At 55.8% G+C, this 23,008-nt stretch overlaps 1 protein-coding gene across 3 annotated transcripts in view; it reads left to right on the forward strand.

Moving 5' to 3' along the window:
- Window positions 1–23,008, forward strand: part of RASA3 (RAS p21 protein activator 3) — an 88,408-nt gene that overhangs the window by 16,464 nt on the left and 48,936 nt on the right. Inside the window, exons 1-2 of one of the 3 annotated variants that reach the window (XM_024752659.1) lie at window positions 1,015–1,262; window positions 19,148–19,265. In XM_024752659.1, the coding sequence (XP_024608427.1) occupies window positions 19,189–19,265 (77 nt within the window). In that variant the 5' untranslated portion in view covers window positions 1,015–1,262; window positions 19,148–19,188. Of the gene's footprint in view, window positions 1–1,014; window positions 1,263–19,147; window positions 19,266–23,008 lie in introns of those variants that run through there. The other 2 variants (XM_024752658.1, XM_024752661.1) reach the window with 2 other exon arrangements.

Consider the following 23,008-nt stretch of genomic DNA (forward strand, 5'->3'; position numbering starts at 1 on the left):
TGTGTGTGTGTGTGTGTGTGTGTGTGTGTGTGTGTGTGTGTGTTCAGAAGTAAACATCTTCCCTGAAGAAGGTGTGGGGAACATAGAAAAGCAAAGTGAGAACGTGAACAGCTGTAATTGCACGTCGGGTGCCTCGGGCCTGGGTCACCCCAGCCCATCAGCCGGCAGCCGCGAAGCGGGGCACGTTTGCGCTCCACGTGCACACGTCCGTGTGGGTTCCGACCTGTTGGCCCGTTTCAAAGCTGGGAGACTCCCGAATCAAAGGGCAGTCCCGCACCCGGGGCCGGCTGCAGCCTCTGCCCTGGGAGCCGGAGCGGAGAGGGGCCTGCGGGTGGCGGTCAGAGGCTGAGGGCCTTTGTTTCACCCGTGTGGGTGCATGGCCCTGGTGCCCGGTGAGTGGCGCAGGTTTAGAGGCGGCCTCGGCTTGGGGGAACGTGGCTCGGCCTCTCAGCCCGTGCCGCGCAGTGGCCGGCCCCGCGTCTGGAGCTGTCGGTGGTTGGGAGTCGTGATGAGACCCGGCTGTACCTGGGCCGAGCTCTGGAGGGACGTCGAGAGAGAGGCAGCCGGCAACGGGCCCCGAGGGCCTGGCTGGGCTTCTGGGTTGGTGGGAAGAGCCCTGTGACAAAGCAGAGCCGTGAAGGGGACCAAGAGCACGGTGCCCAGCGCTGCAGTGCCTGCTGCCTACCTAAAGCTTTTCTCTAGACGAGATCGCTGCACCAGAGCTTTGGACTGAAATAGGCAGCCGAACGTCCTGCGGCCGTGGGGAGGCTCTCAGAGCCCAGGAGTCTGGCCAGCCCGCGTGGCCTGTGGTCAGACCCGAGGGCCTGATGGCTCCTTGGAAGAGTCTCCCTGGGAAACGTCTGGGATGCTGACCCTGTTGAAGGTTGCGGGCACCGCGTCCCTGCGTCTGGATCTGGATCTGCACTGACCATCCACGCAGCCCGAGCCTCCTTCCTGCAGCTCTGAAGGGAGTGGTCACCCGTCTGCTCGCTGCTGCCTGTGTCATTCTGGACGCCTCTCTGTGATGAACTGGACCTTCACGGTGATAACTGTGGCACCAGAGTTCCGTGGAAAGGACTCTGACTTACACGGGACATTTGGCTCGGCTCAGAAACCCGCAAGCTGAAGCGCTGTCGGTGTGATTGGGGGCCGTGACACCCCTCCGTGGACCCGGCCTCCAGTGTGAGGCTGTGGACCCGGTGGGTCCGGACACGCAGCAGGAGCCTCTCCCCGCTGGTCTGGCACCAAGAGAGCCAAGCAAGGTGATGACAGCGACGGCCCGTGTTGTGGCGGGAGCGGGAAGACAAGGGCTCCGATGGTCCCAGGGGAGCGCCTCCCCTGGGAGAGTGCCAGGAGCCGGGCATCTCGCAGGCGGTGTGTCCCCTTTTTACCGACGGGGACACAGGCAGCTGCTGATCTCAGGTGATAGCGGGGAGGCCGCTGGTTCGGAGCGTTGTGCTGGCTCTGTCCTGGAGAACACAGCCGCGCCGTGAGCCCTGACCCCGGAGGCTTGGAGCGTCCCGGGAGGATGGGGGGATGCCCACGTTGGGAGCGGGACGTGAGGGGCAGGACCGCAGACCTTCGAAGGGTGGGTAACGGGGGTGGGAAGTGGCACCACTGGGCCGCGCTTGAGGGAGGTGGGGACGAAACGTTACATCTGCCGTCACCAGCCAGTGGAACAGAAAACGCGAGAAAGACACCCAGGGCGCTCGGGGTGTGCGAGGGCCGTAGGCTTCTGCTTCTCCTCCCTCCTTCCTTCTGGGTTTCAGATGTCCCGGGCTGTTGTCCCACTGTTGTAACAACACACACAGTGGTAGCCGCTCCCTGTGTCACTAACTCAGGGAGCGTTCCCTCTGCCCTTGACGCCCCGCCCTGCCCTTTGGCCTTCGTCCCCGGCTCCCTGCCTGACCTCGGCCCTCTCCCGTCCTCTCGCCCCCCGTCCCCTGACCCGGCCATCGGGGCTGCTCCTCCGTCACTGCCCTGGGGAGGGGCCGCCAGACGGCCGCTGCAGCTGGAAGCACTTTTCATTTCTTAGAAGTGGTGGTGGCGTTAGGACTGGGCTCTTCTATGAGTGCAGTTTATTTTAATTCATGGAAAATGGCGAATTGGCCCTTGGTTGATTAACGAACGGGCAGGCTAGGCCGGGCCAGGCCAACCAAGGGCTCGGATTGTGGGAGCTGAAATAGAGGTGCTCTGGGGAGGGCGAGTGTCCCCAGGTGAGGTGCTGGGGCCCAGACGGCACACGGCCGACAGGGCACGCGGCCGTAGAAGTTTCTGTAGAGCTTTGTGTTTGCTCAGGCACTGTAGACTGTTAAGCAGGATGTGGATGGTTAGATTTAGAATAAATTAAAGAGTAAGTGTGGAGCGTTCAGTGTTGGTTTATTAGCTGGTGTATAAGTTAGTGTGTGGAAATGTGGTTATCACTTGGAGGGTGACAAGTGATGGGGTTGTCAGCTTACATATATGTCACCTTTTAGTAGGCAGACATGGTCGACTCAAAAACGTTAGGTAGATATTCTTAGATTCCTAATAGACAGAAAATATCACAGAGGATACGGAAGCAGATCAAAACGTATATGGGCACCTAATCCACAATGAAGACGCGTTTTAGTCCCTGGAGAATGTGGGAGCTGCCTTCTTTGGCATCCGGCTTGAAAAAAGTTACATCCTGACTCACACCATGTAAAACAAATGCCGAATGGATTAAAGGTTACAAAGTGAAAAACTAAAGCCAGATATCAGAAACATTTTGGAGAATATTGTGAATAACTTCCGGAATGTGGGAGAACTTCTAAGCAGTCAGTAAACTAAAAAGATAGACCGATCTGATTATATAAGAATGAACATTTCTGTCTAAGTGATGACCTCACAGCGGCCGAGCGCTCATGCCCGGGACAGGCCGGCCGGGAGGTGGGGGACAGGCGGGCGGGGCCCAGGCCTCGTGCTCGCAGACACTTTCCCCTGGTGGCTGGGCCTCGCCCTCAGCCCTGCCTGCACGAGGTATCGGGGTGGACACTTCGTGTTGGTGCCACGTCCTGAGGGTGGCTGGGTCGTCCCTGGATCCATGGGTGGAAGCAGACGTGTCTCGTGGTAAAGAGAAAATCGCTCTCGCCAAGCCGTGATCAGTGATCCTGTTTCAGTGACCAAGTTAAGGCTCTCCCCCCACCCCTGACATTTCCTCCCTGTGGGGCTGTGAGGGTGCAGCGCAGGGTCTGGAAGTGAACCAGCAGGGCTGGTGTAGCTCAGGGCTGTGGGGCGGGCAGAGGGAGGCTGGTGACGAACCTTATCTGTAGGTGCTTACGCAGCATTACCGGTTACAATGAATATGTATTTCTTTTGTAATAAAAAATGTTCAGAAAGAGGACGAAAAAAGGGTTTCTCTGTAAAACTCAGTTTCAAACATAGAGTTTCTAAAAGAGCCTGTGCCTGTCCTTCGGTGGCCGTGGACAGTGTGCCCCCCGTGTGCCCTGAGATGGGACAGGTGACTTCCTGGCATGTGTCACAGTTTGGACCCAGCTGGTTCAGGACTTAAGCAGAAAACACTTAATAAGATTAAGTGATTAATTTACCATCTGCCAGGGACTCCGCCTCTGGAGCTGGAAGCTCTCGGCCTCAGTGGGGTTTGTGAGTGAATTTCTAGTTTAGAGTTAATAAAGGGGGCATTTGTTCCCAAAGCCCTGAATTATACTGTCATTTTACATTTAAACTTACTTATCAGAAATGGCTGTTATCATGACACATAATAAATTGACTCTGTCAGTGTTTAATGTAAAAGGAAGGACTAGCTGGCGAAAGAGAGATTAGACCTAAAATTTATATTTAAAATAAACCTCATGCTGTTACATTTAGAAGCATTTCTATTCAGACATAGTGCAGGCTCTACAGAAATTTTAGAAAGCCTAGTTCTTAAGTTTTCAGGGTTGAGAAAAAGGTGACTCATTTCCCCACTGAAAGCTTTGCCACTGTTAACACGTTGGTTCTTCTGTTCAGTTATTTCCTCTCCATTTTTGTTTTTCATATGGAGATATATCGTGTGTGCACATATACTTATTAGATATTAAATGCACACATGTATACATGTGTATTACGTATGCCCCTTAAATTTTCCCTTCAAACATTTCTGTGTGTTACTGGAAGTTCTTCGTAACCTCCACTCTGGTTGCTGTGTCGCAGCCCCCTTCCCTCCTGCAGCCCCCGGCCCTCGCCTCTCCTGCGCTCTGGACACCGGGGGTCCTGCCGTCGGCTCTGGAGGCCGGGCCCAGGCCGTTGGAATCTCCTGTTCTTGGACATTTAACTGTTCCCTTTCTTTTGGCCAACATAGATATTGTTATAATAAACATCGATCCTTCTTAAATCTTTGTTTTATGGATTATTTCATTAGGACAGCGGTCCCCAACCTTTTTGGCACCAGGGACCGGTTTCTCGGAAGACAGGGGGTGAGGGTGGTGGTTCAGGCGGTAACGCGAGTGATGGGGGGCGGCAGATGCTCGCCCACCGCTCACCTCCTGCTGTGCGGCCCGGTTCCTAACAGGCCATGGACCGGTACCGGTCTGTGGCCCGGGGGTTGGGGACCCCTGCCTCAGGAGACCTAGATGTAGATGTATTCATGGCCTTTAAAACATGGTTTTGAAAGTTCGAGAAGAAACGGCAGCTGTGGGCATGGTAGCCAGGCGTCAGGGGAGGCCGTGGGGCTGCGGGCACGTGTGCCCTGCTTCCTGGACACGGGGCCTCTGCAGTGAGGCGTCCCCACCTCAGGCCGGTGAAGAGGCGGAGGTGGATTTCTGCTTTGTCAGCCGTGGCCCTTGATGTGACAGTGGCTTTGGGGGAGGTGGGTGGCCAGGGGGGGCAGGTCCAACGCAGGGGCCGCGGTGGCGGGGCTGCTCTGCCCTCGGCCGGGTGGCCCCAGAGCCCCCTTCCCCGCAGGCCCTCGCCCTCGGCGCCCTCCGCGGAGCCCGTGCTGCTGGCCAGACCCAGGGGTAAGGAGCATCGGCGCAGGTGTCGGAGGGCCGGCACCCGCTCCCTGCGCCCCCGAGCTTCTGCTGCTCTTGTGAATGGACCTGCCCCTCGTGGTTCACACAGCTTGGGGCGCAGGCCCGTCAGGCAGCGGGGGTCCCTCTGCCCCGCCCAGGACCACCCACTGCCTCCTCTCTGCGCACTGTGGGCGGGGCCTCCTGCCCCGGGGCGGCGGGAAGCCTTGGGTTGGGAGAAGGTGGGCCACCCGTGTGCACCCAGGTGGGCCGCAGGTTTGCCGCGGCTGTGATTCAGGAGCGAAGGGACAAACACAGCACCGTGTCTCTGACATGGAACCTGATCTCGCTCTTGGCCGCTCTTTTCAGTAATGAATGAGGAAGGAAAAACCAAAGTCTTAATTTTGCTGTTTCCTCCTGTCCTAAAGTTGCCACGAAGACTCAGATCCAGAGGCCAGCGCGGCCTTTAGGCTGCGGTTCTCTGCAGGGACAGCAGATTAGAGACCGTCTTTGCAGCGGGTTCACGGAAGCGGGCTGATGCTCTCCGCGGTCACCCACGCCCGACGACCAGGCCTGAGGCGGCGCTCCTGGGGGGCTCACGGCCTATGCTCGCGGACCCCAGGGGCCGCGCTGTGGCTGGCGTGTGCGGGCCCTGGGCCCAGCTTCCAGTGTGGCTGCACCTGGCAGTTGGCCACCTCGTGGCAGGAGCCCCCCAGGCCCGGGTCCGTGCGCCGTGAGCCGGGGCTCCCTTTGGGGCGCCGAAGTCTGGGGTGCTGGGCACAGACCCAGCGTGCCTGGGATCCTGAGATTCTGTGTTTGCTGGCGTCACCGAGCCTCTCAGACCCTCGTGCTTTGATGGGGCCAGGATTGCCCTGAGGGGATCCCGAGTGGCGGACCGCGGTCCAGTCGGCACCAGGCGACAGCGCGCGTGCCAAGATCTGAGGCCTGGGGTCTTGCCGCGTCTGAGCTGGTCAGCCTGCCTCTCCTCCTGCCGGACCCCGCAGAGTGTGGGCACCGCCGAGCTGGCGAGCTCAGAGGGGCCCTGCCACGGCCGCTCGCTGCTCTGGGCCGGGCCGTCTATCCCTCGAGACCCTGGAGCCGCGCACACCTTCTGGAGAAGCCAGTCCGCAGACTGACCCTCTGCTGTTTGCTTGTTCTACGTGACCTCTGGTCACTCACCGAGACTCTGCCCCCAGACCCGGAAGGGATGACGGCGGGGCTCCCTCGGGGGTGGGTCCCTGTCTCCGGCCTCCAGGGCGCGGCCTGTGCGCTGCGTGGAGCCCTGCGGGTGAGGGGTGAGGCCGCGACCGGGGTGAGGCCGCGACCAGCGTGGGCATCTCTGGCACGCTTTGGTCCCCGCTCAGGCCGGTGCCCGTCTGCTCCCTGCGACCTGACGAGTCTGCAGCGGGAATGGCTGGGCAGGAGCCCGACCCTGGAGGCCCACGTCCTGGCGTGGAGGTCCCCCCGCTGGCCGGTCAAGGTGGTGGCCGCGGGGAGAAGGGCTGCAGCGATGCCGCGCCCACGCGACCGCTGGGATCAGGGCCATTGTGGATCGCGCTTTCGCAGCATCTCGTGCCCGGGCGGGTCCTGGGCTCTTCCTCGGCGCGGTCCTCCAGCAGCCGGAGAGCAGGCCGTTGCCACGGATGGCGGAGTCGAGTCGCGAAGCCTGGGGCGCGGCAGTTGTTGCTGGGAGGACGCTGTGCACACAGCCCTCGGGCTCGGGCAGAGGCAGGCTCGGCCTGTGTCCTCTGACCGAGCCGCGCCCGCAGTGTGGGGGCAGCCCAGGCGCCCCCTGGTTCGCATCTGCTGATGCCTCCGGGCCTCAGTTCCCCGTGGAGTGGGTGCTGGGGGCTGTGCCTGGCGAGGCCCACCTGTCGAGCCCTTCGCTGCTGCAAGTCCTGGTGGCCCCTCCCTCCTCCTCTACACAACAGGAGGTGTGTCTAGCGGCCGAGGCGGTAAACTTGGTGGTGTTTTGTGCCTCCTTAGACAGACAGCGGTGTTGAAAATGACTTTGGAGTTTTAAACAACTCTTGAGATACAGAGCCCCGGGGTCTGCCGTGGGGCTGGGTCTGCAGCCATATTCAGGCCCCGAGGGTGGGGAGTGCAGGCGGCCGCAGCGGAGGCCTGAGTCACCCGGGGACACGTGGTCCTGGCCTGCAGGGTGGGCCTGAGATCCTTCCCACCCAGAGACACGTGCATATGAATCACAGCTGAGAGCACAGCCCACAGCCCTTTAGAAATAGTTTTGAAGCTTTTATTACTTCATTCTCGGAACCCCTGGCAGGGTCCCTCCTCCCCCCACCCCACCCACGTGCCTTCCAGCTGCCTCTCTCCCGGGCCCCAGGCTCAAGGAAGCCTGTGTTCCGGAATGTTCCTGGGGCGTCACGCCTTCTCTGACTCAAGCCAGCCTCCACTGTGCCTGCCCTTCCCGCATCCCCTTGTCACCCCCAGGGGCGGTCACCCCCAGCCTCCACCTTCCAGACTCCTGCCCACCTTTCTGCCTCCACGGGGCCTGCCCCTCGGAGCCTCGGGCGCTTGCTGTTGGCAGCGACGCCCCTTCGCTCTTGCGGGCGCCCTCACCTGGCCCTGGCTTCCTCTGCGTGGTGGTGCGTGTGGTCAGCCGCGTGGCTGCTACTCCGCTGAGAGAAGGCGGGTGACGAGCCAAGGTCATCCTCCCCTCCGGGCGGGTCCCCGTTAGCGCCAAGCGCGCTCCTTGTTCCCGCGTTTGCCGAGAACCACCCAGCGACTCGAACGGGGAGGCCTGGCCCCTGCAGGCGCGGCCCTCCTGTGGGACCGTGTGGGACGGAAAGGAAGCACCATGGGCTCCGCGGAAATGGCAGAGCGCTGGGGGCAGGGGGTGGGCCTCAGGGTGGGGAGGTGGGCGACGCGGGGGTCTGGACGCAGGGACGCACTGACAGCGGGAACCATGGGGGCCTCAGGGGCCCAGCTGAGGGCTGTGCCTCGTTCAGGGGGAGTAGGCGGCTTTGGAGGGGTGGGGCGGGAGGGGTTGTCACGGAGGTGACAGGCACACCCACGTGAGCCACCGGGGAGGCCCCTGAGCATCCGTGATCCGGAGAAGCGTGCTTCCCGGGACAGCTAGAACGCTGTGGAATGTCCTAGAATACAGCGCGAGGCATGGGCTGGGAGGCGCCGGCTTTGGGACTGTAAGCGGTTCTCAAACGTGGGCCGGCTCCTGAGGCCGCGGGGCCGGTGGGCCTGGGAGTCTGCTTTTCCAACCAGGCACCCGGTGATGCCGCTGCTGCCGGTCTGGCCCCCGGCTCAGAGCCGCCGGGTGGAAGGATGTGGGGAGCCGCTCGTCCTGACAACCAGCCGCGCGCCGGTCACCTGGCGGGTGTCCCTTTGAAGCTGTGCCCACACCCTAGAGATGCCGCCTGATACGGGCCACACGCGGGGGAGCCTGGAACACGAGGCCAGGGCCACGCTTCCGTCGCACGAGACGTCCAGGGAAGGCAGGCCGGGTGGGCGCATGGACGTGGGGCTGGGGCGGGAGTGCTCACGGGACTGCGCTTCTGCTTCAGGTGATAAAGGTCCCGGGCATTAGTGCCGATGGCCGTGCAACTCTGTACTGAAAAGCACTGAATCGTACGTTTCCAAAGGTTGCATTTTATGCTGTATAAATTACATCTCAATAAAAAAGAAAGGTTGCAAAAAAATTACAAAAAACTCAAATTATCCACCTTCTGAGGGCAACAGGGAGCTAATGCATTCTTTGAAAACTTGGTAAGTAAAAGGCAGTTACCGAGTGTTTGCCCTTGGTGTGTGGACCTCAGCAGTGGGTCAGCAAACGGCAGAAGAGGGGCGCTCTCTCATAAAATTACTTCAGCTTATAAACCAGAATCAAGGACTATTACCATTTGCAACCCCGAACGGGTTAGTGGATTTGGCTCCATTTTTATGAGGTACAGAGTGGGCAAAACCGATGATTCTGTGGAACTCCGAGAGGGCCAGGCTCTGGATGGGGAGGGGCCTGAGGATGTGCTGAGCGCCGGAAGTGTTCCCCATCTTACCGGCCGTGCACCTAGGGAAACTTGTGGAGCTCTGTTTACCGAGTCTGCGTTGTACCCCAACGAAAAGGTACAAATGAAAAACAACAAAATCACATGCACACTCCAAAAGAGGTATTTATTTACTCCCACCCTTTCTCTCTCCAGAAAAGGGTCTGGGGAGGTGCGTGGCCGTGAATGACACACGGCCACGCTGAACAACCACGGCCCTGTCCACACTGGTAACCAGCTTTTCTTCGTTTTGCTTAAAATGTGGTAAAATGCACATAACATAGAATTCAGCAGTCTAGCCATTCCTAAGTGCACAATTCAGGGGCATTTAGTACGTTTACATGTTGTGCCACTACGTGGTCTAGTTCTAGAGCTTTTGAGTCGCCTACAAGGACATGTCTCGTCCTGACCCGCTGGCAACACGGAGGATACACCGTGTGTTATCAGCAGGAACAGAGTTGTTGTGAACATTCGCGTACACGTGTGTTCTTTTGTTTTCTTAAAGATAAATGTATTTATTTATTCTTGGCTGCGTTGGGTCTTCATTGCTGTGCGCGGGCTTTCTCTAGTTGCGGCGAGCGGGGGCTACTCTTTGTTGCGGTGCGCGGGCTTCTCATTGCAGTGGCTTCTCTTGTTACGGAGCACGGGCTCTAGACACGTGGGTTTCAGTAGTTGTGGCATGTGGGCTCAGTAGTTGTGGCTCGCGGGCTCTAGAGCACAGGCTCAGTAGTTGTGGCGCACGGGCTTAGTTGCTCCGCGGCATGTGGGATCTTCCCGGACCAGGGCTCGAGCCCGTGTCCCCTGCGTTGGCAGGCGGATTCTTAACCACTGCGCCACGAGGGAAGTCCCCAAGTATTTGTCTGAGCACCTGTTTTCACTTCTTTCCAGTGGAATTGCTGGGCTGGTTGGTGACTCTGTGTTTAAGTTTTTCTTCCCACCGTGGCTGCACCGCTTTGTGTTTTCTTCCTCAAGTTCAAGACAGGACTCTTTCAGAGAAAGGTGTGGGAAAAAGAAAAGCAAAAATAGTACCAAAATATACAGAGTGGGCTTGTATGTGGATTATTTCTGAAAAATGAACCTAGGTCTTTCCTCTGCCAGTGGAGTGGGGGTCTTTGGAGGCCAGCGTCTCCCTTTGCTCATCGAGACCAGCGGGGCTCGTGGCTGCGCCGCACTTGGCGACTTTCCCCAAATTCATATTTCCCGGATTGTCTTTCCTCCTTGAATTCGAAATAACACTAATGCAAGCTGTGAAGAATGTCTTGCTGTCAGAATGCAGAAACCCGGGCTGCAGCGAGCCAGGCAGCCCTTAGCCCGAGGTGAGGGTCCTTGGCCTTCGCCGGGGGACCTGCCGCGTCGGGCCGTGCGGGAGTCCCAGCCCCTCCAGTCCGTGCACCACAGGCTACTGTAGGGCAGGTCAGGAGGGTGGATCTAGACACAGCTGGAAAATCAGAATTTGACAGCAAAGGAGGTCTCGGCTCCCTAACCCTTGCTTTCACGGCCTCCGTCAGAGCTGGGTGTGCTAACCCTTGTCAGGGCTGGTTTGGGGGCCCTTGTCCTCGGAGGACAGAGAAGAGGGACAGGAGAGGCTGGGAGCGGCTTCAACTCCCAAATAAATGGAATGGAATCAGGTCCTTCAAAAAGAGCCCTTCTTAACAAACGGAGGGCAAAGCACACACAGCCTTTTTACCTCTCAGACTGGCAGAGATGCATGATTTCACGACTCAGTTCTAGCAAGGATCTGGGAAAGAGCGTTTTCAAACGCGGTGGTGGGCCTGTGAATCGGTGCTCCAGACGAGAGCTGTTTGGCAACGCGGTACATGCGTATGAAGATTACAGGCTGCCCTTCTGCCAGCAAGTCTGAGTCTGGGCACTCGTTGCTGCTGCTTCTCGGTCCCAGGAAGGGACCTGTCACTCAGTGGGAGGCAGAGCAGCCCCCCGCCCCCGGCAGAGGGGGTTCTGCCCGGTCCTTACGCGCGGCGCTCACGCGGCCTGGTGGTCGCTGCTGCCTGGGTGCCGTGCTAGCTCCTGTTTACCCTGAATCTCCAGCGGGAGCAGGACCCGGCACGTTGCAGCCTGTGAAGGAGGCTGAGGATGGCACTGAAATGTGGACCATTCAATGCGCGCGAGCTGCTCCCACAGCTGGGACGGGGCCCTGCAGGCGTGAGGGGAAGGCAGCTTGAACCCTGAATTGACACTTGGTCAAACCATGAGGACCCTTGGGCGGAACGAAGTTGCCAGGGCCTGGGAGTGGGGTGTGGGGTGTGGGGGGTGATAGTTGCACAACCCTGGGAATGTGCTAAAAGCATTGCATTGTGCACTTTCAATGGGTGAACTTTATGGTCCACCGATCCTATTGCGATAAATCGGCTAAAAAACAAAGATCAAAACATGCACGTAGGGCTTCCCTGGTGGCGCAGCGGTTGAGAGTCCGCCTGCCGATCCAGGGGACACGGGTTCGTGCCCCGGTCCGGGAGGATCCCCCGGGCCGCGGAGCGGCTGGGCCCGTGAGCCATGGCCGCTGAGCCTGCGCGTCTGGAGCCTGTGCTCCGCAACGGGAGAGGCCACAGCGGTGAGAGGCCCGCGTACCGCAAAAAAAAAAAAAAAAAAAAAAAAAAAAAAAAAAAAAAAAAAAAAAAAAAAACCATGCACGTACACACCTGTCCATGCCAGGCACATGCAGCATGGCTCTGGCCATATGCCCACTGCCAGGTGTCGGCCCGGGTGTCCCCACCTCTCCTGGCTCTCTTCTGGGTCCCTCCCTCACCCCTCACATCTGGGTCTTGTAGCGCAGAAACGTCCCAAGGGTTGTGTTCTGTTCTGTGTCGTCTGTGCCCACGGGCACCTCCGGATCGCTGCCCACATGTGCAGGGACGCTAGGGGTGGCCTCCCTGCCCTTGTGGAGCTCGTATCCAGGGGTCCTCACTCTTCCCAAAGTTTCCACAATATCCTCACCTTAGTTTGTTTCATTAAAAAGAAAAAATCTAGTCATATCCCTGCCACCTGTGTTTCCTTTTTCTCCTTCACCCTCTCAGCTACCTTGAAATTCTCACCCCACCCTTTTACTGGTAACTTCCTAGAGATTCCTGTGCAGTTAGTAAAAGCAAAGCACAGAGGAGCAGAGGACGGGGTCGTGCAGCCGAGCGGGGTGGGCCAGAGCTCGGGTGGGGAGGGTCCCGAGGCTGGTCGCAGGCCGGGGGCGAGAGCAGAGGCACAGCTGCTCGGGGTACCCGGCACACGGGGCAGTGGTGACTGGCACGTTGGTCAGATGCTGTCAGTCGTGGGGCCTTTGACCGTGCTGTTGATTGAGTGAGCGTGTATGTCACGTAGCACTCCTCCCTCCTGTCCTGCCCCAGAGGGAGCCCTGGAGGGGGGGCCGTGTGCCCCCGAGTGCCTGCTGGGGCGCCCGCTGCCCCGTTTCCAGTGTCCCCGAGGCCCCTCAGGTGTGTCCCCAGGGTTAGGGGGGCAGAGTAAGTGCCGCTTGTTCTTTTCTGGCCTTAGGAATGCAGCATTAGGTGAAAAAGGGTGTCCTAAACAGAGGCACAAAGTTTCAGGTTGCAGGGAATCGGAAATACCCGTTCGCCACAGCGTTCTGAAACTAGAGGAAACAAGTGGTTTCTTTTTCCCTGGGCTTAATTGTACAGCTTTTATTTCGGGACTGGGTTGTTGTCCAAGAACACTATTTTCATTTCTAGCTTAATTGGAAAAGCACAAGAGAATAGCACTTGCTTTCTTTTCCTGATGGGAAGAGACCAGCCTCTAAGTAAAAGCAAAGTTAGCTAATATTTTGTGCATTTTTAGGTGCTGAATAGGTTGAGTTCAGTTCAGATGGAAGATCTAAACGATCCTGGGGCTGCGCTGTCGTCCACAAAATCCGCCGGAACGTGGGGAAATGAACGACTTTCCACCTGCTGTTCTTCGTGCCATAGGCGTTCTTTCTTACTCAGGAGCCTAAACTGCACTTTTCTTTAGATTCTAAGGCCTTCTCAGTTCAAGCAGGGAAGTGTGTAGGGTCCTCCACGCCCCCTTGCCTTAGGGGGGGGTCTGCCGGGCTCTGCATGAAGGAGCTCTGAGGGCGGGGGGACAGCCCAGGGTGGAGGAGACGCCCACCCGCCCCCTGCAGCCCCGGCATTTTCCGCCGGCTCGGAAGCTGGGGGGTTCCCACGGGTGTCGGGGCACCGGGCTGAGCAGCCCGGCAGGTGGTGGCAGCCCTGCATTTTATGATTGCAGGAGTGCCACAGATCTGTGCCCCAGAGGACCCCTGCAAGCCCTGCAGGGCCGTCCAGCCAGCCAGAAATTCCCGTCCCTGAAGGTGACTGGTGCTCAGGCCATGGGGAGAGATGGAAGCTTCCAGCGGCGGGTGGAGGCCTCAGGCAGGAGGAATAGACCCTCGTGTAGCTGGGGGTCCTGTCAGTGCTTCTTTCCACAAGTCTTCTGGGCGGCAACTAGATAGAATCTGACAGTCACAGCACATGAGGAGGGCGGACAGGTGCCCCTGGGAGGGGCTGCCCTGACCCGGCCAGGGACTGTTAAACGGGGCCGTGGCCCAGCACCACTGGATCTTCTGAGTTTTCTCAAGGAGTGGCAGTCCTGGTTTAGAAAAACGTGAAATCACCAGTTTTAAATGGCGTCAACTAATTCAGAATTGAAAAATCACCGTGTAGGGAGAGCATTGCCTTCACCGCCAGCCCCCAGCTGAGACCTGAGGGGCAGCTCCCAGCCCGGAAGGCCCTCGGTCATCGCCGCACTCACCCAGCTGTCGACGGTGCTGCCGGAGCCCGGGTGTCACCCGGCTGCACGGCTGCCGCACTTCATCATTTTTCTCATTAGAGTCGGAGGTACTTTGAGTCAGAATCAGAAGGCAGCAGGGGTGCAGGGCAGGGTCTCCTCACCGGGAGGGACTCTGGGTGTCTCCTGGGCTCTCCACTGCCGGGTTAGTCACACCTTTAAGTCCTCACCGTGTGCAGGGAGGGGACCGGTGAAGAGCTGCTTCGCCTAGAGCCCCGTGAGCGTCTGACAGCTGTGCTATCACATCTCACAACGTTGGGGCCAAGGGATTCGGGCTGGACGTGAGGCCTGGTTGGAGCCATGGTGGGCAGCTGGTGGGCGGGCTGCCCCGCAGGCACAAGACGCGTCCGTCACCCGTGTGGGGCGCTGGGAAGCTAGGCTGGCCCGGGTTGTCCAGGCAGCTGCATTGCCCCCCTAGCGGTGGCCTCCGGGGCCTGGCCTGTGGCTCAGGACGCAGAGGGTGTCCAGTGGCCAGGGTGGAGGCACATGGCTCTGACATCTCCCAGGGAGCCGGCAGTCACTGCTGGTCAGTCAGGGCCCTGAGGCCAGCCCAGGCCAAAGGGAGGGACACGGGAGTCCCCCTCGGAGGAGCAGAATAGGAGCCGTGACTGTCCCCACGTCGTGTCTCTGGCGACTGTCTTCAGAAGCTGCCGTGCGTGGTCATTTCATCACAGACTTTCTCCTTTAATCCCTGGGACAAACATTTCAGGGACGCTCGTCATCTGCCCGGCGCTGCTGGGGTGCTGGACGCAGAGAGGAAACGAGACCAGGCACGGCCGTGGGGTCCACAGAGAGGAGGGGGTGACCAGAGGCTCCTCCGGGGTCCCTCTGCCCCACGGTCCCCGGGCCTGAGGGGCGACCCTGTCGTGTCTGCGTGCGGAATGGGGCCTCACCGGGCTCTTCCTGGGACTCCTGGCCGCCCAGCGTCCTCGGCCCCCGTCAGCGTGCCCCCCTGTGCCAAGCGATTCTCACAGGTCGTCACTCGAGTCCCCACCTGCTGAGGACAGAAAAGAAGCAACCCTCGAGCATGTTTCTGCATCTTTTGTAAAATTTTCTCGGAAGACACGCCAGCCCCTCTTTTCATGGTGTTTCCTCCTGGGGAGCTGGTGTGTTTCATTTTTAGGTAAATCGTGAGAAGTGTGTGTTCCGCCATATTTCCATTTGTTCCTTAGCTACCGGGAAACTCGGAACCACTCACGGTGGGGTTGGATAGGTGTAACTTTCCTCCCTCTTACCATATGTTAAACGTTTAATTTCCATTTTAACAGCCTTATTTTAAACTGGTCTTTCATGGTGTCACCTATTCTTTCTGGAAATTGGAGGAAACCTGCGATGCATGTTAGTAAATCTTCCTGTGTCCTGGTCATGCCCCTCCCCGGCGCAGACGTCAGCCGAGCCCCGCGGGGTCCGGCAGCTCAGCCTGGAGGTCTCCTGACTTGTAACTCAGCGTGCAGTAGAGGAGGCTGTTGGTAACTTGACTATAAAATCCAATCTCGTCAGGTTTTACGGACTTTTATTCTATTTAATATCAAGTGCTAGAGTCAACTAGCAAGGCCGTCAACAATATATTCATGGAAATAGGATGTTTTCGTCATGAAAGTGATCTTCTGAGACCAATAGGCTTCTATGTAGGTCTCATGAGCTGTGCTGGCTGCCAGAATTTGTAGACCCGTTAGGTGTTTAGAATGACCAGACAGCCCATGGAAAGACGGGAGCGCCGGGGGCTCTAATTCCTCCACGTGTCCTGCCTCTGTGCACAGAGGCCCTGGGCCGGGGAGATTCGCTTTTACAGGACTAGCGCACTGGGCTCGAGTACCTGTTTAGGTGTTATTTGCAGAGGTTGGCCTGTAGTTGAGGTGAAAACCAACACACTGAGTAGGAAAGAGCAAAGTTCCAACACTCCGTGGACGTGGCAGACTTGAGGCCCCAGGCTCACGGCTGGGAGTCTCTCTTGGGGTGGCTGAGGACACTCTTCTTGAGGGCAGCAGACAAGACAGAGCCCCTCGGAGGTGAGCTGGCTGATGTGCGGTGCCCAGGCTGGTTAGACCTCCAACACCCCTCTTGGGGTGCAGACAGCGTTGTTGCCCCACAAGGGCAGTGGGCTTCCTCGTCAGGGCAGAACCTAGCGGTGCCGCGAAGACCGCCCACAGCCCTGCGGGAGGCGTGGACAACCACACGTGGCCCTTCCCTCCACCGGGTCAGGTGCCTGTGGGTCTGGGGCTCTCTGGCCGTGATCACCCCGAGTGTGACGCCTGTAATCAGGAACAGGTTTGCTGTTTCAGTGCTGTTTCATTACCGATTTTTAAGTGCAACCTTGCGCTTCTGTTAGTAAGTTCAGGGTTCAGAGATGGCACCGGGTGCCAATCTACTGTCTTTATCAAATCCACCAGGAGACAGTTCTGGTGGGTGAACAGTGCACGTTTCGGAGACGTGGATAACAGGAGGGAGGCGTATGAAAATGTGACTTGGCTCGTAGACTGAAACCAGAGTTTACTTTCCTTTTTCCTTGCAGGCATTTATCCATCCAGTCATTCAACAAATGTATACGAGGCATGGCTTTACCTTCTTAGGTAAATGCCTCCACACACTGGAAAAAGGGTCATGGCTCTCTTCTCCTTTGAGGGAGACGAAAGGCCCCTAATCTGCCTCCAGGGAGGGGAGCGGCCTCCAGCCTTTGGCACAAGTAACACGCATGGAAGAGACGTCATCTGCTCTGAGTGTGGCTGGGACACGCCCCGCCCAGCCCCCTGGGCCACGGTGGGGTCCCCAGCTGGAGGACCCTGGGCAGACGACACGGCCAGGACCGGGTGCCGGCCCACTCCCAACCCTCCTGGCCTGAGCCGCTCCTTAATGTTGGCTCCGCTCTGCCTGCCGGTGCTCTGGTGTCGCCATTGTCATAGCAACCGGGATGTTTCTGTAACCGGTGGGGTTGGGCAGGGCCAGGGCTGGGAGGCGTGGAGCCAGGCCACGTCCACAGCCACAGAAGGTGGTTCGGTATCTCGCAGCTGTTAACCCGATTGTTCAGGGGAGGCACATCCGTCTCTTCTGTTCTTGAAGAGAAGTGTCAGCTGCCGCTGCTTGTGTTCTGAGGTTCTTCCGAGAATAAACAGAAAAGAAATCCCAGTTCTGTGTTTTCCACCGATGACCATCTCCAATAAGACTTTCAAAAAAAAGGTTTTTTATCTACTTTTAAGAAACACAGGAATTTGCAGCTAAATATCTCATCTGTTGCCCAAAAAGTTCCAGCAGGAAATAGGGTCACATCCTAGAGGTGTCAGCTGGAAAGTCAGCAGAGCCGGGCTGTGTTAGGGGGAAGATTTGTGAGTGTAAATCAGTTTGGAAAGCGGGCGGGAAGCCGCTGGGCCCCTTCGGCTGTGGGTCGTCACGCCCCCCGCACGCACCTGTGTGTGCTCACGTAACTGCTCACGTCTGCCAGGAGCCGTTGGAAAGTCTGTCTTTGGACACTTAACAGCGGGCTCGAAGCCGGGTGGGATCACGCGCCTCTTCTCAGATGGTCCGTGGTTCTGTGCCTGATGCCGTGTGGACGCGCTTCCCGGAGCCTTGCGGCGTGAGGTGCCGTGAGGATAGTCGCACCCCTAGGAAAACATTCTTTGGGTATTTCTTTTTCTTCACCATCTGAGAGTCACTGACGATTCCCCGATGATTCCCAAAAGAAAACTTCCTAGAACCTTTTGAGTTAGAGGAGGCTGGGAGACGTGTGCTGTCTTGCTTTTACGGTCGGGGAAGCCAAGGCCCAGAGGAGAGGCCTGGTGTCCCGGCCGCGTGTGCGGCAGGCCCGCCTGTGCAGAGTGCAGCGGGGCTGCCAGGAAGCCTCAGGACACTCAGTTTACGGGCCCAGTTACTGAGCCACTTCTGTTAATTGCTGCTCTCCTCCGTCCCGAGCAATAAGGCTCATCAGAAGTTTGAGAGAAAGACTTCGGCCCGTCAAGCTCACCTCCACCCTTGGCAGGTCGCAGCAGGAAGTTGCCGACCGCGTGTTTCCCCGAGAGCGGCGTCGAGTGTGTTTGTGGGGTGCGGGCGTGGCTCCTCTGGGGGCTGAGCTCTGAGGCTTTGTTTTGCTTTCTGTTGTTGCTGCTTTTCCTTCAGTTTTAACCAGAAGAGGTAGTGCGGCCCTGGGTGGTACTAACAGGTGTCGGCCGTGACTGGGCTGCGTTGGTGGGTGCTGGGTGCTCAGCCCCGGCCCCCTTCCTGGCCCTGGGTCTGGTGCCTGAAAACGCCCAGCTGGGGGACAGGAGGCCCCTGGGAGGTGGGAGCTCGTCAGTGGGGGTTCCTTCCAGAGAGGGGGCTTCTCCTCCCTGGTTGCAAGCCCCTCTGCTCCCTATCAGTCCACAAGCAAAGGGGCTGCTCGCACCTGCAGCCCAAGCGCACTCCCAGCTTCTGGCAGAGGGTCCAGCGGCTGCGGCTTCACTAATGGTCTTCGGTCAGACCCAAGATCGAAGGCGACATGGCGTCCAAGATTCCACGGGGCCGTTGGCAGCTCCTCCCGTTTCTCCAGCGTATGTCGGGGAGGCATGGCCCGTGGCTGGTCTCCCCACCCCAGACTTCTCCTCACCGGCTTCTAAACAGCTGGAGTTCGTAGCTTACTCATCAGTAAAAAAAGAGTCCTTCTCCTTAATTATTGCCCCAACTTTGACCTAATACTATCAAATTAAATTCAGAATGAAAAGGGACCCGGGGGATGAATAGATAAGCAAAACGTTAGCCTTGGAAAAGAAGCGGATCCTGTCTCGGGCCATGACGTGGATGAGCCTCGAGGACATTGTGCTCAGTGACATAAACCAGGCCCAGAAGGACAGGCGGTGTGTGGTTCCACTTCTGTGAGGTCCCTGGGCAGAAGGTGGGCGGCAGGGGCTGCGTGGTGGCGGGGAAACGGGGCTTGTTGTTTAGTGGGTGCAGTCGCAGCTTTACGGGGTGAAGGAGTTCTGTAGAAGGATCGCGCAGCGGTGTGGACAGTTAACTGCGGGTGCTGCTGAGCTGCATGTGTGAAGGTGGGTGAGAGGATACATTCTAATTTCTATGTATCTTACCATAATTTAAACATTAAAAATATTAAAGGGACCAATGTGGGTAAAACGAAACAATCCTGAATTCCTAGGCCAATGGATGACTACTTTTATAGGAATCCATTGCTTTAGAGGTTAATGTATATGTTACCTTACACTGTGACAGTACAGATGGTCTTCTCATCAGCACTTTGGTGGCAAGAGAACCGAGACCTCGTGAAGAGCTAATGACCGTACAGAAGTGAGCGGGTGCCTTGCTGTGAGAGAAATCCATCATTGGGAAGGTGTCTGTGGGTATCAGGGAGACTGAATAATTCCATGCTAAACTGATGATAGATTTACGTTTGCTTTTTAGGTGAAGCCAAAAATCTTCCCACTTACCCGGGGCCAAACAAGATGCGAGACTGTTACTGCACCGTGAACCTAGACCAGGAGGAGGTTTTCAGGACCCAGATCGTGGAGAAATCACTCTGGTAACGTCTGCTGCCGCTCTGTTTGCTGCCGACAGTCGCTTCTGTGCGGAGGGTGTCCTTATCCTTATCCTCCATCCTTATCCTCTCTCTCGGCCTGAGAGAGGAACGGGCTCCCGGGGCGGTGACGGGCTCATGGTCCCTAAATGCCCGTAATGACCGGGGCAGAGCGGGAAGGACAGAGCGCATAGACTTGTTAGTCGGCTGAGAGGTGGGTGAGGACTTTCTAAGTCGAGATGAGCTGGGCAGTATATAGGGCAACTAAAGAGTACAAATCAAGGATTTCAGAGCATAAATATTTGGGGAGCTTTCTTTCTAACCATCTTCCTTTTTCTAAAGAGGCTCAAGACGGGGGTGGAGGTAACTGTTCACAGAGATCAGAGACCTAGAAAGCATTGTTGCTAGATTTGAGGAACAGAGGGGTCAGGTGAGAGAGGCTAGCATTTAAGCCTTAAGACTGAGAGGTTTTCAGCCTAAGAAACACGTCCGTGCCCCTCAACCCCAGCTTGTGTAGGAACCGTTCGGAGAGCCTGTTAAAGCCCGGGTGTCGCCCCAGGTGGGTAGGGTAGGGCGGTGATTTGCATTTCCCACCAGCTCCAGGCCTGCTGGCCCCGGACCCCGCCCTGGGGTAGGAAGTGGTGGCACCTGTGGTCACAGCATGTCTCCGGGAGAGGGAGTGGTAGGTGAGGGGGGCCTCTGCCGCCCTGGCAGGCGGGCGGGGACGGTGGCGTGAGCCTGGGGGAAGCACAGCAAAGCCGGTGGAGTCCCAATCAGAGTAAGTGGTTCTGGAGCCCGTGCTGACAGTGGGCCACCCTCGGGCTTAGAACTGTGGGCTGTGTGGGTCCATCCAAAGAGCTGTCTTGGGCTTGAGAACATTTTTAGCAGATGAATTATACCCTTGCATAGTGGGAACAAACGGCACGTTCTGATGACTTAAGGCATTTAATAATTTTAGAAACTGTTAAGATCTCCTGCCCCCGAAACATGGAGCCACTTCCCTCCTCCGTCTGCCCCGTTGCCGCCCAGACTGGCAGGGCTGCTCCTGAGGCCCTGTGTTATTTGAACGCACCCTCCGGATTCTCTGAAGTAATTTGTTGAAGGAGAACGAGAAGACTGAGGAGTTTGTCAGGAGTCGCGTGTGGCTTTGGCGCTAATATTGAAGGTGCTGCCGTCGCCCTCAGGGCTATTTCCGTGAGCTCCCCAGGAGAAGAGTCCACGTTAGAGGGTTGTAAACCTGGAGAACCAGCGTCTGTCTCTGCAGAGCCGGGCTCCCTGCAGACCTGCCGGGTGAGGGTCTCTGGGAAGGGAATTTGGGAACCTCTGCTTTAGTTGAGGCCGGGAAATAGGGACCATTCCTGAAAATATTTCTTACAAGTTTAGAAATAGAAATCATAATTTCTGGTTTCGATGGCACAAGAAAATGTGCTTTTGGAGCAGAAAAGGGAGGCTGAGAGCCAAATAAAAAGAGTGGTGTAGTAATATTGTCTCTTCTGGGAAGTCGGCTACCTGTGATACAGCCAGAATCAGGGGCAGCCCCCACACACTGTCACTAGGAGCCAGTTAACTCTAGTGAGTGTGCCGAGGTGATTCTCCCAACTCGTCAGAGCGTCTAACCCTTCACAGGCCATCCCTGCTTTCCTCAGACAGTTTTAATAAGCTTAGTTTTTGAAAGGTTAATTTACTCATTAGCTCAATGAATATTTATTGAGTGCTTGTCTAATATGCCAGATAAGTCAGGGAGCCGTGTAAGCAGAAAGGTGAAGCTGACAGCAAATAAAGAGACAAACCTGCACGAGATGATTCCAAGAGGTTAAAAAAATATGAGACAAGAAACAAATGGGACCTAATTAAACTTAACAGCTTTGCACAGCAAAGGAAACCATAAACAAAGTGAAAAGACAACCTACGGAATGGGGGAAAGTATTTATAAATGATACTACTGACAAGGGATTAATTTCCAAAATATACAAACAGCTCATACAGCTTAATAACAAAAAAATCAAACAACCCAATAAAAAAATGGGCAGAAAACCTAAATAGACATTTCTCCAAAGAAGACGTACAAATGGCCAACAAACACATGAAAAGATGTCCAACATCGCTAATTATTAGAGAAATGCAAATCCAAACGTCACTGTAATGAGGTACCACCTCACACAGGTCAGAACGGCCACCACTAAAAAGTCTACAAATAGTAAATGCTGGAGCGGGCGTGGAGAATATGGAGCCCTCCTACATGGTTGGTGGGCATGTAAATTGTTGCAGCCACTATGGAGAACAGTATGGAGCTTCCTTAAAAAACTAAAAACAGAGCTACCATATGATCCAGTAGTCCCGTTCCTGGGTGTATATCCAGAGAAAACCATAATTAGTAAAGATGCACGCACCCCAATGCTCATAGCAGCACTATTGACAATAGCCAAGACATGGAAGCAACCTAGATGTCCATCACCGGGTGAATGGATATAGAAGATGTGGTACATATATATATAATGGAATATTACTCAGCCATAAAAAAGATGAAATAGTGCCATTTGCAGCAACACAGATGGACCTAGAGATTATCATACTAAATGAAGTAAGTCAGACAGAGAAAGACAAATATATGATATCACTTATATGTGGAATCTAAAAAAATGATACAAATGAACTTATTTACAAAACAGAAACAGACTCAGACATAGAAAACAAACATGGTTACCAAAGGGCATAGCAGGGGAGGGGAGAGGGATAAATTAGGAGTTTGGGATTAACCATACATAATACTATATATAAAATAGATAAACAGCAAAGACCTACTGTATAGCACAGGGAACTATATTCAATATCTTGCAAGAACCTATAATGGAAAAAAAGAACATACATTATATATATATTCTGAATATATATTCCTGGATCACTTTGCTGTACACCTGAAACTAATACACATTGTAAATTAACTATACTTTAATTTTAAAAATGATTTAAAAGTATGGGTGTATGTGACCATTTAGTATTGAGGCAAAACCCCTATTTATACTGGTGAGGGGCAAGCTAGTAGCCCTAGACCTTGACTCTACAGTGTAAGGGCAAAAGCAAATAACCTGCTCCATAAAAGAAGTTAGCAAGGAAAATTGTGCCTCCACTTGGTGCTGAGTACTTGAAATCACAAGCTGGCTCTTGTGAGTGTGTAGCCTGAATCCGCACCACATCTGTGGTTCAAAAACCACAATCCATACACATACATTAATGCAGTCTTGGGTTAGTAGTTTGTAACTCCTGCTGAGGCAATGACAGGGCAGTCGAAAGCAAATCTACTCCTCTCCTTCAATCTAGGTCTCAGGATTCTCCAGTATAACGTTTCAGGGAGCTTGAGCTCAGAGGAGAAAATGCACAAAGAACACAGAAATAAAGCGTCGTGTGCGTTTTCCAAGAGAAACAACAGACAGCAGAATCAGGCCTGCAGTGTTTGCAGAATGTCAGCTAACAAAGTTTAGTGAACTTAAAAGTAATGAGACAAGATTGAAAACACGAGCAGGATAAAGAACGATGAAGAATGCGTGCACCAATTTCAAAAAGAATCTAACAGAATTTCTAAAAATGCAGATCACAAGAATTTAGATGAAAAACTCGGTGAATGAATTAAATAGTTGATTAGGCATAGCTGAAAGGAAAATTGGTAAAGTGGAAGGTACATTTGAAATATACCCCAGAGGGACTTCCCTGGTGGTCCAGTGGTTAAGACTTTGCCTTCCAATGCAGGAGGT

This window comes from Neophocaena asiaeorientalis, unplaced genomic scaffold (assembly GCF_003031525.2).
Source record: "Neophocaena asiaeorientalis asiaeorientalis breed wild unplaced genomic scaffold, Neophocaena_asiaeorientalis_V1.1 scaffold825, whole genome shotgun sequence".
In the NCBI taxonomy this organism is placed as follows: Eukaryota; Metazoa; Chordata; class Mammalia; order Artiodactyla; family Phocoenidae; genus Neophocaena; species Neophocaena asiaeorientalis.